General features: G+C 51.2%; 1 protein-coding gene across 1 annotated transcript in view; it reads right to left on the bottom strand.

Annotated features, from left to right (window-relative positions):
• The window catches only part of CPAMD8 (C3 and PZP like alpha-2-macroglobulin domain containing 8), a 120,598-nt gene that overhangs the window by 13,499 nt on the left and 93,316 nt on the right, over positions 1-13,783 (bottom strand). Inside the window, exons 28-34 of the mRNA XM_010330194.3 lie at positions 10,337-10,493; positions 10,112-10,186; positions 2,817-2,982; positions 975-1,061; positions 737-873; positions 214-369; positions 74-136 (exon numbers count right to left, since the gene is read on the bottom strand). Coding sequence (XP_010328496.3) covers positions 74-136; positions 214-369; positions 737-873; positions 975-1,061; positions 2,817-2,982; positions 10,112-10,186; positions 10,337-10,493 — 841 coding nt within the window. The remainder of the gene's footprint in view (positions 1-73; positions 137-213; positions 370-736; positions 874-974; positions 1,062-2,816; positions 2,983-10,111; positions 10,187-10,336; positions 10,494-13,783) is intronic.

Here is a 13,783-nt window from a genome sequence, read left to right as displayed (position 1 = left end):
TTCCACTGTGGATGCAGGGGATGGGGCACAGGAGGACAAGCCCGAGATCCCCTTACGCTCCCCAAAACCTCACCTGCATCAGGCAGCAGCCATCCCCCTTGGCACTCACAAACAGCCCCGTGGGGAGGCTGGGGATCTGGAGAGAGAAGTCACCGTGAGGCCCTGCCGACCCCTCCTCCAACAGCCCCAAGCCCTGGTCCCGGGAACACGCACCGCTGCCATCTGCAGAACCTTCTGGTTGGTCCCATGCAGCTCGAAGGTTTCCTGGTAGTCCAGGTTGGTGGAGGCCAGGGAGACAGTGAGGTTGATGCTTCCAGCATAGGACAAGATGGCATATTCAGCCAAGGCCTGCAAAGCCACACAGGTGTCCTGGGGATGGAGGAGGAGACGGCCATCAGCCCTGAGACCAAGTTGGCCAGTGGTCCCCTGACCCCTGTCTTGGAAGCCTGGCCTGAAACAGGCACCAATGGGGTTGGAATAGAGACTGGACCCAGTGCAGACACCCATGGTACTGGGGTCCTCTGGACAGCCAGGTTGGCATGTCCCCAGAGGTAGAAGCTAGGCTCCCACGGAGGATCCAGGGACACCTCTCCCTCACCCCAACTCCTGCCCTCTTTGGGGTTCCATAAGGTGACAAGGGGCCAGACTGCCTGGCCAGCTCAGAGCCCCAAACAAGGACAGCAGGGACCCCACCCACCCAACCCTGAGCCCCTCCCTCTGGTCCTGCCCGGCTCGCCTGAGTGGAGGAGAAGCCCCCGAGTGCATTTCGCTGATGGGACAGCCACTTCACCACAGGCAGGGCGGCAGCCACGTCACCCAGGAGCGTGTAGGTCAGAAGGGCGTAGGCTGTCATTTCCACCTCCGCCGAGACCACTGCAATGAAAGAGGCCCCCTGGAGACTTGCCACAGGGGCATAGGCCTGGTGCGTGGAGCCATGGCCAAGGCAGGCACTTGGGAGCTCGGGTGGCCAGTACCTGACTGAGAGACCCTGTCACCGAAGCTCAAGAATGTGCTCTTGTCCACATCCCAGGAATCTGCCAGGCTCCAGTGGGTGACCCCATCTGCAAGGACAGGAGTGGTGAGGAGCGACAACCCCACCCAGTGTGCAGCCTGGCATCCTGTGGAGGGCATCCAGGCATGGGGTCTAAAGAAGAGGTATCGTGGGACCCCAGTGGGAGGAGAGTGCCAGGGGAAGACAGCTCGGGCAGGAAGGGACTCAGGGCTACATCTCAGATCTGCAAACCTATGGCAGCCCCAGCCCTGCCTGTGTCCCTGGCAGACATCGTGAATCAATGGCTACCCAACCCTGCCCCCGGCAGACATCACTAATCAATGGCCACCCTCCTCCTCCCCTGACACAGACATCACTGGTCAATAGCCTCCCTCCTGACCAGGTCCTGATGTAGCCCCTGATGTTCCTACTCAGTGCCCAAGCAGCCACACTCAACTTGCAAAGGCTCAAGGATTCTGGCCGGGCACAGTGGCTCACGCCTGTAATCCCAGCACTTTGGGAGGCCGAGGCGGGGGAACCACTTGAGGCCAGGAGTTTGAGACCAGCCTGGCCAACATGGTGAAACCCCATCTCTACTAAAAATATAAAAATTAGCTGGGCGTGGTGGTGCACACCTGTAATCTCAGCTACTCAGGAGGCTGAGGCAGGAGAATCGCTTGAACCGGGGAGGTGGAGGTTGCAGTGAGCTGAGACCAAGCCGCTGCACTCCACACTAGCCTGGTGACAGAGTGAGATTGTCTTAAAAAAAAAGCTCCAAGGATTCTGAGCTCACATGAGGTATAAAGGCTCTCAAATCCAGAGAGAAACCAGTCAACCACCACCACCTCCCACCCCGTCCCTGGATCTTTTTCGAAATTCTCTCTTTCTGAAGCAATAAAAGCATTTCTTCAGGTGGCATCTTAACGACTTCAGCAGAGAAACCTGCCTAGGTCCCAGTGTAGCTGCTGGGGGTAGAGGTGGAGCAGGGAGGTCTGGGTGAAGTCGGGGGAGATTTAGTCTGGGGGCATTCTGAGAAAGTGGAAGCTCAGGGATTGGAGTCTTTGTGGGTGATCATTTTGTAGTGGGGAAACTGACAGTTTGAAAGGCTTCCTGGGGCTCATGCAGCAAGTGGAGGGCAGGAAGCCAGTCTCTACCCTCCCCCTGTCTCCCAGGACCCCTGTCCTGGGATGATTTCCAGAAAGCCTGGCTGGAGGCGGGGGATGCATTCTCTGCGGGGGATCCCTCCCTGAGAACTCCCCTTCCCGAGGGATTGGCATCCCAGATTTTACAGACAAGAAAAATGACGCTCGGGTGTGACTTGGACAAGCCACTTCCTCAAATAAAGCCACTAGCAGATGCGATAATGAATGAATACTATCATCAACAAAGCAACTGACAAGAGAGCAAAAGGCATCTCATCAGTTTTTTGTTTTTGTTTTTGTTTTTTTTTTAATTTTGAGACAGAGTCTCACTTTGTTGCCCAGGCTGGAGTGCAGTGGTGTGATCTCGGCTCACTGCAACCTTCGCCTCCCTGGTTCAAGCGATTCTCCTGCCTCAGCCTCCCGAGTAGCCGGGGTTACAGGAACCTGCCACCACCCCCAGCTAATTTTTGTATTTTTGGTAGAGATGGGGTTTCACCACGTTGGCCAGGATGGTCTTGACCTCCTGGCCTCAAATGATCCGCCCGAAGTGCTGGGATTACAGGCATGAGCCCCTGTGCCCGGCTGACTTGTCAGTTTTGATGCACATGTTCATGAGTTGTCTACCGGGGTCCACAGTGGGCTTCTTGACGCTGTGGCCTCTGGGGTAGGCCAGGGACACCTACCTCGCATGATGGCCAGGCTACGGAGCGTGCGCAGTGCATCAGGGGCTGCGGGGCTGCGGAGCAGGGTCAGCGCGTAGGTCGTCAGGGCACAGCTATAGGGGTCCGTGGCCAGGGGTGCGGCAGACTCCAGGAAGTGCCTCGCTTTGTCAATGGAGCCCCTCTCCTCCTGCAGGATGGGTGGGAAGGTGAACCCTGCGAGGCTGCTCTGCCCCCATCCCACCCACCCGGCCCCCACTGGCTTCTGAGGCGTCCCTGGGGAGAGCTCTGGGTGTCTCATTGCCCCTTGCTTTGCAACCTTCTGTGGCTCTCACTGCCTGCAGACCCAATTTTCAAACCCCATCTCCTTTCTTTCTTGCCATTTAAAAATATGTATATAGACAGCACCTCACTCTGTTGCCCAGGATGGAGTGCAGTGGCACAATCATAGCTCACTGCAGCCTTCAACTCCTGGACTCAAGTGATCCTCCCACCTTGACCTCCCCAGTAACTGGGACTACAACTGGGGCACACCACCACGCCCAGCTCACTTTGTATTTTTTGTAAAGATGAGGTCTCACTGTGTTGCCCAGGCTGGTCTCAAACGCCTGGGCTCAGGTGAGCTTCCCACCTTGGCCTCCCAAAGTGCTAGGATTACAGGCGTGAGCCACTGCACCTAGCTCCCATATCCTGTCTTGTAAGCTGACACCTCTTTTTCCAAATGAGGTCTGGCTAGATTGCCTAGGTGCATGGCAAACGAGCATACCGATCCTCTAGGGGAAGCAGGCAGAGTCCTGGCCACCCTATCCCAGGGTCTTTGTTAAAACAGGCTACGGCCAGGTATGGTGGCTCATGCCTGTAATCCCAGCAGTTTGGGAGGCCGAAACGGGCAGATCACTTGACGTCAGGAGTTCGAGACCAGCCTGGCTAACATGGTGAAATCCCATCTCTACTAAAAATACAAAAATTAGCCAGGCATGCTGGCAGATGCCTGTAATCCCAGCTCTTCAGAAGACTGAGGAACAAGAATCCCTTGAACCCGGGAGACAGAGGTTGCAATGAGCAGAGATTACATCACTGCACTCCAGCCTGGGTGACAGAGCAAGACCCTGTCTTTAAAAAAAAAAAAAAGAGCAAGACCCTGTCTTTAAAAAAAAAAGAAAAAAAAAAAAAAAAAGACAGTTGGTTCCCAAGACTCCCCCTTTCCAGGCCCTCCCCAGGGTTCAGGCCTGGTTACTTCCTTAGAGAAGCCCACCAGGGCTCATGTCTTCCCTAGAACGTGATCTGTTGGAAGACAGTGACCAAGTTGAGAATCTACTGATGTATTTGGTTCAGAGAAGCTGCCTGATAATATTATGTGGAAGACATGAGTGACCAGAAGCATGAACAAATTTAGCAATGGAGCCAAAGTGTTCTGGTGGCCACCAATAGAGGTATGGAGTTGAGCTAACTCTGTTTTCAGAACCATCATGGTCATAGAAAAATATTTCCAGAGGCCAGGCACGTTGGCTCATGCCTGTAATCCCAGCACTTTGGGAGGCTGAGGTGGGCGGATCATGAGATTAGGAGATCCAGACCATCCTGGCCAACATGGTGAAACCCCGTCTCTACTAAAACCACAAATAATAGCTGGGAGTGATGGTGTGCACCTGTAGTCCCAGATACTTGAGAGGCTGAGGCAGGAGAATTGCTTGAACCCGGGAGACAGAGGTTGCAGTGAGCCAATATCGCACCACTGCACTCTAGCCTCATGATAGAGCAAGACTCCATCTCAAAAAAAAAAAAAAAAAAGAAAAAAGAAAAAAAGAAATAATGTTTCCAAAGCTTTCCATCCTTAGACCAGGACAAATGTGGAACTGTCCCTAAGGTGTGATACCGAGATGCACCTCTAGGGGGCATGTGCCAGAGATGAACTGGCCTGATTAGCCAGACCCTAGGACTGGCCCTCAGAAGTCGATTGCCTGGGGCAGGTGAAGGCTGGACATCCCCATCCCAGGGGCAGGGACAGTCACATGGGAGTTACCCTAGGCCACGTGGGCCAGGACGGGTCTCAAGGAGGAGAGACCACATCAAGCAGAGATGGAACCAGCCTGGCCCCAGCTGTGCAAATCCTGCCCTGTTTACAGACAAGCAGATATGACAGATCTCCAAGGAGTCAAGGTCATTTGCTGGGTGCCCCTCAGCCTTTCTAACTCCAGCACAGAAGTAGTGGGTTGAATAGTGGCCCGCCAAAAAGACACATTCCCTGGAATCTGTAACTGTTGACTTATTTAGAAAATGGATCTTTGCTGATGTAATTAAGAGTCTTGAGATGAGATCAGCTTGGATTAGGGTAGCCTCAAATCCAATGACAAGTACCCTTTTAAAAAATTTTGGCCTGGGCACGGTGGCTCATGTCTGTAATCCCAGCACTTTGGGAGGTTGAGGTAGGCAGATCACTTGAGGTCAGGGGTTCAAGACCACTAAAAATACAAAAATAGCCAGGTGCAGTGGTGCATGCCTGCAATCCCAGCTACCTGGAAGGCAGAGGCAGGAAAATCCTTGAACCTGGGAGGCAGAGGTTGCAGCGAGTCAAGATCGTACCATTGCACTCCAGCCTGGGGATAAGAGTGAAACTCTGTCTCAAAAAAAAAAAAAAAAAAATTGTATTAGAGATAGAGGTCTCACCATGTTACCCAGGCTGGAGTGCAGTGGCTATTCACAGGCACAATCCCATTACTGATCAGCACGGGGGTTTTTGTTTGTTTGTTTTTGAGACAGAGTCTCACTCTGTTGCCCAGGCTGAAGTGCAGTGGTGCAATCTCAACTCACTGCAACCTCCATCTCCCAGGTTCAAACGATTCTGCTGCCTCAGCCTCCAGAGTAGCTGGGATTACAGGCACATGCCATGATGCCTGGATGATTTTTGTATTTTTAGTAGAGATGGGGTTTCACCATGTTGGCCAGGCTGGTCTTGAACTTCTGAACTCATGTGATTCACTTGCCTCAGCCTCCCAAAGTGCTGGGATTACAAGTGTGAGCCACTGTGTTTGGCCTCCAATAACAAGCACTGCAAAAAAAATTTTTTTTTTTTTTTTTAACTTAGAGACAGGTCTTACTATATTGCCCAGGCTGGAGTGTAGTGGCTATTCACAGGCATGATCCCACTACTGATCAGCACAGGAGTTTTGACCTGCTCCATCTCTGACCTGGGCTAGTTCACGCCTCCTTAGGCAACCTGGTGGTTCCCTGCCCTCGAGATGTCACCATATTCATGCTGAACTTAGTGCAGACACTTGATCAGCATAGCACAAGAAAGCAATTTCCAAACTGGAATTCTATACCCAGCCCAACTATCTTATAGGGGCAGTTCTACAGCCCAGAATTCCTGGGTCAAGTGATCCTCCTACCTCAGCTTCCCAAGTAGCTGGGACTACAGGAGTACCCCACTGCACCTTGTAACAAGTGTCTTTTAAGACAGGAGAAGGGGAGAAGACAGAGAAGAAGGTCATATAAAGACAGAGTCAGGGGCTATAGTGATGTAGCCACAAGCCAAAGAATGCCTGCAGTCCCTGGAAGCTTGAGGAAGCAAAGATAGATCCTCCCCTAGAGCCCACAGAGGGGAGCATGAACCTGTCAAATGCCTTGATTTTGGACTTCTGGTCTCAAAAGCAATTAGAATGTATTTCTGTTGTTTTAGGCTGCCCAGTTTGTGGCAATTTTGTTACGGCAGCCACAGGAAGTGAAGACAGCAGCTTTTGCCTCCTTTGGGGGAATGATCTAAGACAGGGGTCCCCAACCTTCAGGACACAGAATGGTGCTGCTTCATGGCCTATTAGGAACAGGCTTCACAGCAGGAGGTGAGGGACAGGTGAGCCAGCGAAGCTTCATCTGTATTTATAGCTGCTCTCCAACGCTTTTATTACCGCCTGAGAGCCACCTCCTATTAGGTCAGCAGCGGTATTAGATTCTCATGGGAACATAAACTATTGTGAATGGTGCACATGTGAGGGATCTAGGTTGCAGATTCCTTTTTTTTTTTTTTTTTTTTTTTTTTTGAGACAGATTCTCACTCTGTCACCCAGGCTGGAGTACAGTGGCAGGATCTCAGCTCATTTAAAACTCTGCCTCCCACGTTCAAGCAATTCTCCTGCCTCAGCCTCCCAAGTAGGTGGGACTATGGCGTGCACCACCATGCCTGGCTAAATTTTGTATTTTTAGTAGAGACAGGGTTTTGCCACATTGGCCAGGCTGGTCTTGAACTCCTGACTTCAAGTGATCTGCCTGTCTTGGCTTCCCAGTGCTGGGATTGCAGGTGTGAGCCACTGCACCTGGCTGGTTGCACACTCCTTATGAAAATCTAATGCCTGATGATCTGTCACTGTCTCCCATCACTCCCAGATGTGACAGTCTAGTTGCAGGAAAACAAGCTCAGGGCTCCCATTGATTCTATATTCTGATGAGTTGTGTAATTATTTCATTATATATTATAATGTAATAATAATAGAAATAAAGTCCACAATAAATGGAACACTCTTCAATCATCCCAAAACTATCCCTTATTCCCTAGTTTATGAAAAAAAATTGTCTTCCACAAAACTGGTCCCTGGTGCCAAAAAGGTTGACCACTGCTGATCTAAGAGACCAGAACCCAGAAGACTGGGAAGAGTCAACTGCTGCCCTCTGGGGAAGGCTTTCAAGTTAAGAAGAGAAATAGGTTGGAAGGATCTGGAGAAAGCAGAAAAAGATTTTTGGGATAAGTGAAGTGACCTCAAGGGATAGGAAGGAGGTGGAGGGCCTGTTGAGTGCTCACTGAAGACACAAGGGAGGGCTGCTCACATCTGTAATCCCAGAATTTTGGGGGCCAAAGTGGGAGGATCACCTGAGGTCAGGAGTTCAAGACCAACCTGGCCAACGTTGTGAAACCCCATTTCTACTAAAAATATGAAAATCAGCTGGGCGTGGTGGCAAGTGCCTGTAGTCCCAGCTACTCGGGAGTCTGAGGCTGTAGAATCACTTGAACCTGGGAGGCAAAGATTGCAGTAAGCCAAGATTATATACCACTGCACTCTAGCCTGGGCAACAGAGCAAACTTCTGTAGAAAAAATTTTAAAAGCCTCACCTCAAGATATGTGTCATGAAAGTGCACATATCTTGTTGTCCACAGTGATATGGACAATGAGAAGATCAGAAAGCTTCCAGAGGAGGGAACAAGCCAGATACAGAGTATAGTACTCAGAATGACAAATGACTTCTTGATGGAACACTGGAAACTAGAAGATGATAGAACATCATCAATTATTCTACAGGAAAGCAATTTCCAACCTGGAATTCTATACCCAGCCCAACTATCTTACAGGGGCAGAATAAGAATATTTGCAGACATGTAAGGTCTCAAAAAATGTGCCTCCCAATATCCTTTCTTAGTAAAGGAGGGTAGCAATTGTGCAGCATCCTGGGTGCTATCTATTTCAACTAGAGTGGAGGTGAAGGGCTCTGGCAGGGAAGTTTCCAGAAAAATACATTTAGGAGGTGACGTATTTGACCACTTCCATGGGAGATTTGGGAATGACTTCTGAGGTATGGGGGCTGTCATGGAATATCTGTGATACTTCCTCAGAATTCATATGTTGAAGCTCTAACTCTTAATATAATGGTATTAGGAACCGGGGACCTTTCAGAGATAATTAAGTTTAGATGAGGTCATGAGGATGGGGCCTCCATAATAATGGGATTAGTATCCTTAAATGAAGAGGAAGAGCACCAGAGCTCTCTCTCCACATGTATACACTAGGGAAACACCATGTGAACATACAGTGAGAAGGTGGCAGTCAACAAGCCAAGAAGAGAGCCCTCAGCAAGAACCAAATCTGCCTGCACCTTGGTCTTTGACTTCTCAGCCTCTAGAACTGTGAGAAATAAATGTCTACTGTTGAAGCCACTTACTCCATGGTATTTTGTTTCTACAGCCCAAGCTAAGACAGGGGAGTGGGGAAATTCAGTGTAAGAATTTGGTAAGGGGAGAACCAATTCAGCCCATAACACAGGGCAAGGGGCCCTCTGGACGTTGAGCATGGAACACAGCGGGTCTTAGGTCACAGCAAACCCTAGACCCACTAGTTGTCTGGATTGCGAGGCCAAGAATCCTGAGAAGTGCCAAAACTCATAATTTATCATCAGAGGTTATAGAATTAATGTAGGTATTAGGGAGGTCAGATGCTTCTCACCTGGGCGGAATCCATCCCTCTCTGCAGAGACTGTGCCTTCCCCCACCCCAGGAAGGCCTCATAGAACAGACTACGGCCTTCACGTGTCTTGGATGGCAGCCACCTAAGCCCCATCCAGTACCAGCTGTCTCTGAACTTCTTCCCCTACAAAAACATACCTCAGCCCAGCATTTTGTAGGGCTTCCTGAAGCCAACCCTTGGGTCACTGGCCAGGAACCTGAACTAGCCTGAAACGAATCTCTGAAGGAGGTCTGGGAGCTGTGGACCGTCATGGGAGGCCTTGTACTCAGGGCACTGAGGGAATGTATTCTCTTCCCGGGCCCACAAACGGGAGTGGTTTCAAAGGCAAGAACTTCCCAGCGACAGGCCCTGCCTTCTCCCACGTCTCCATCCCGGGAGCTTAGAGATCTTCGTTTAACTTTCACGCAGGCAGAAAGATAGACTGCCCAGGCGAGCTTCCTTTGCCTAGAAAGCCCGTGAGAAGCTATGGGAGGACTGTGGGCCAAACCACAAATCTGATGTCAGAAATCAAAGATAAATCACTCCAGCGGAAGTTTAAAGGAACTCCTTTCATAGGACAGAAAACTTGAAAGAGGCGGGAAAATCCCCTTCTCCCACATGGCGGGGAACTCCATTTCTGGATCCCCTCTCACGACAGCGTGAGAGCTCTCTCTCTCTCTCTATTTCTTTCTCCTTTTTCTCTCTCTCTGCCTAAATAAATCACTTTCTGCAAAACTCTTTGGGGTCCAATACATACTTAAAATGAGCTCACTGCACCCAGCAGAGTCCTCTCTCCCATTCTTCGGTGAGTGAGGGACCCAGGGCCTGGAAGAATACCGGCTGAGCCTCCCCGGTGACCTGCAACCCGGTCTCAGCACCTCCCCGGACCCCAACATGTGCCCAATTTCCCCGCTAGCAGCATGGGAATCTCACTCCCCTCTGCTCAGAAGACAAGAAACTGGATGTAATGTGGTCATTGTTGATGAAAAAGCCTCGATGATGAGCAGGAGGAGGGCAGGGAGGAAGAAATCAACCCTGGCATAAAGGAGGTAACCTCCCACTTGCTTCTCCAGCACCCAGCCCCGAGTCTCCCCAAACCCCTTCTGTACTCACCTCTGAAGCTGTGCCTATTTCCAGGAGAGCAGCCACCACGTAGGCTGTCAGCGGGACTGTTCCGTGGATCCCACCCTGCAAGGGGACTCACAGGCCTCACCCCAAGCCAAAAGGGACAGTCCACATCCCCCCGCCTCGCCCAAGACTTCCCCCAGGCAGCTCCAGAGAGCAGGAACAGGCAGGTCAGGGCTGGGGCTCTGGAAGGAGGCTCAAGGGGCCACTCACCTGGATGTCCTTGTTCAGGACCCTGCCCACAGCTGGGAAGGAGCCATCCGCCTGCTGTTGCTGGATGATCCAGCCCTTGGTGACAGCCAGCTCCCGGGGGTCCACGAAGATAAAGCTGCGGGCCTGTGCAAAGGACTTGAGGACAAAGGCCGTGAGCCTGAAAGAGGACAGGGCGTCAGCTGAGGGAGTCCAGGATGCTCAGCCCCTGACATGCTGGCTGAGGGATCGCAGCAAGCTCCCTGCGCCACGCCCGGCCTCCATTTCCTCATCTGTAAGATGGGAGGGGTCCAGTCTGTCCCCACAGGGCTGTCAGGAGTGGAGGAGGGAGCACCGTGCTCAACACCCAGTGGGGCCTGAAGACGGAGGTCTCTCCTTCCTGCCTGGACCTCTACCCTAGTTGCATTCGGTCTGCTCCTTGCTCAGCACTCAAGGCCCTTCTGTGAGCTGGTCTAGCCCCATCTGCACTGCCGTGTAAGGAAGACCCTTCTGGTTGCCGACCTCACAGTTATTCTCTGCTTGGTCCTTGCCAAAAGACCCCTGATCTCATTCAGGGGCCAGCAGCCATGTACCTTGGAGATCTGTGCTCCTCTGTGGTCCCAGCCAGCCAGTCATGGGCATTCCAGTTAGTGGGCCTGGGGATGACTTTGGAATGGGCATGTGATACAACGCTGGGAGCAGCTGCAGCCATTTTGCCACCATGAGGGGAGCAGCCATGTGCCAAGGGAGGCAATACCCAAGGATGGAAGGAAAAAAACGGGCCCCAGTGCATTATGGGGCTGCTGGATTAGCTGACCGTAGCACCTCCGCAGCTCTGCGGTATGAGCTGATGGTCAGAATTGCTCTTCAGCCCATTTTCTGTTGCTTGCAACCAAAAACATCACTGCTCTGTGGCCCGTCCCTCATCCACCCCATCTCCCTTGCCCCGCTTTTGCAGGTGCCACCCTGAATAAGAGTTGGCAGGGCCAGGGAATGAATGCATGAACAAATGAAGGAGAGAACCACAGGATGGGAGCCAGGAGGCCATGTGGGATGAAAACCAGAATTCTCTGGTTTGCAAAGGAAACTTTGCAGACTCAGGATCAAAAAATGAGCTGCCCTCTTCAAAATCTAGTGGCTCTAGGCTCTGTTTCTATGAATCACAAAATGGGACACATCTGCCTGCCTGCCTACCTTCCTCCCTCCCTCCCTCCCTTCCTCCCTCCCTCCTTTCTTCTCTTCCTTCCTCCCTCCCTTCTTTCTCTTTTTCTTTCTCTCTCCCTCACTCCCTCCCTTTCTCTCTCTCTTGCTTTTTGAGTCCTAACTCACCAAAGCCAACAAATCCCAGCTCGAGTCTACAATTCCTGCTTCAGCCTCCCAAGTAGCTGGGACTACAGACACATGCCACCACGTCCAGCTAATTTTTAAATTTTTTATAAAGACAGGGTCTTAGTATATTGTCCAGGCTGGTCTTGAACTCCTGGGCTCCAGCGATCCTCCCACCATGGCCTCCCAAAGTGGTGGGATTATAGGCATGAGCCACCATGCTTACTGCAGCCTCTGCCTCTCAGGTTCAAGCAAAGCTGGCTGGGCACAGTGGCTCATGCCTGTAATCTCATCACTTTGGGAGGCCAAGGTGGGTGGATCACTTGGGGTCAGGAGTTCAAGACGAGCCTGGCAAACATGGCAAGACCCCCATCTCTACTAAAAATACAAAAAAGTTAGCTGGGCGTGGTGGCATGTGCCTGTAATCCCAGCTACTCAGGAGGCTGAGGCAGGAGAATTGCTTGAACCCAGGAGGCAGAGGTTGCGGTGAGCCGAGATTGTGCCACTGAACCCCAGCTTGAGTGATAGAGTGAGACTCCATCTCAAAAACATAAAAAGGAAAAAAAAAAAAAAGGATAGAGAAGAATGTGGCAGAAGTGACAGCCTGACTTGTAACACCAGATAACAAAGGCACCGCGGCACCCTCCCTGCTTTCTTTCTTGGATTGCTCATTGTGTGTAGGGCTGTTGCCCCCACAGGGTCAGGGGTGTCATGAGGGGCAGGTAAAGAGAAGTCAAGAGACAGGACACTGAAGAACTGGTGAAGAGTATCTGGACTCGGAGGGCCATGCCACCTATGAGCGGAGACAGGAGAGGCCCCAACTTGCAGAAGGGTCTGTATTTATTAGGTGCAGGCAGGGGCAGGGTCGTAAGTGAGGTCATCACCTATAGGCTTAGAGGATAGGGCATACATAATCACGTGAGTCACAAGTGAGGGGGCCACCCCATGATGTCACCTGGGCGGAGAGGGGGGCCGTGCGCAGTAGGGGGCCATGCCGTGCACAGTAATAGAGGGTTGTGTACAGAAAAGGGGTCCACACCGATTAGGGCACCGAGGCAAGGAGGTGGGCTGCGTGAAACACTTCTTATTTGGGGGCTGGAGATGTCAAAGGGTTTCTAATAGAAGGATACTGTAAGCTTAATGCAGTGGGAGCTGAGAGACTTGCGCTCTTCTATTAAGATATTTATGGGAGGTTCTTGGAGCCAGCACAGAAGCGAGAAAAGACCGACAGGGTGTATCACCGCCCTGACTGGTCACACCAGAGGGGTTCTTCTCCCTCGGTCACTTCCAGGATCTCAGGTCTGAGGCCTACTTTCCACAGGAACTGGATGCAAGGTATTACAACTCCTTTATCAGGAGGAGAGGCTCTTGCTCTAAGCGTGCCATACAGCGTACGCCCTTTCAGGCAGGGACGCCACCGCCTGGGCCTTTGGTTCTTGTCCTGGTCTGGCTGTTTTCCCATGTGCTGCTTCTGTTCTGTGACTGCTCCAGGCATTCCTCCTCCTACAAACTACTATATGGTTATATAGAAGGAATTTATAAATCAGCACTAAATGTGTCAGTACAGCTCTGACTACAATACCTCTATGATTACATAGAAAGATTACATGAGACTAAGTATGATTATCTATATAAGCTAGATATAGTAAGCAGTCAGTTATACTTCAGGCACTAATTCTATAAACTAATATATGATTATATATAAAGGATTATTTAAAGGAAATAGTGATAATAACTGAGTAATAACACCATAAACTAAGATATTCTTCAGGCACTAATTGTGCCTGGGGTCTGAACAGTTCTCCTTCCTCAGTGCCCTTGGAAGGTGTCACCCACAACTGTGAGCAGAAACTGGCCGCCATGTTGTAAGGACGCTCAAGTAGCCCCTTTGGAGAGCTCCACGTGGTGAGCAACTGAGGCCTTCTGCCAACAGCCATGTGAGGGAGCCGATTTGGAAACAAATCTTCCAGCCCCAGTCAAGCCTTCAGATGAAGACAGCAACAGCCAACACCTGACTGCAAAGATCCCCTGGCAGAAAAACCTAGCTAAGCTGCTCCTGAATTCCTGACCCATAAGAATTAGTAAATAATAAGTAGAGATAATACATGTTTGTTGTTTTAAATGGCTGCACTTGGGGGGGGTCTC

This window comes from Saimiri boliviensis, chromosome 14 (genome assembly GCF_048565385.1).
Source record: "Saimiri boliviensis isolate mSaiBol1 chromosome 14, mSaiBol1.pri, whole genome shotgun sequence".
In the NCBI taxonomy this organism is placed as follows: domain Eukaryota; kingdom Metazoa; phylum Chordata; class Mammalia; order Primates; family Cebidae; genus Saimiri; species Saimiri boliviensis.
This window is presented reverse-complemented; position numbering and strand designations above follow the sequence as displayed.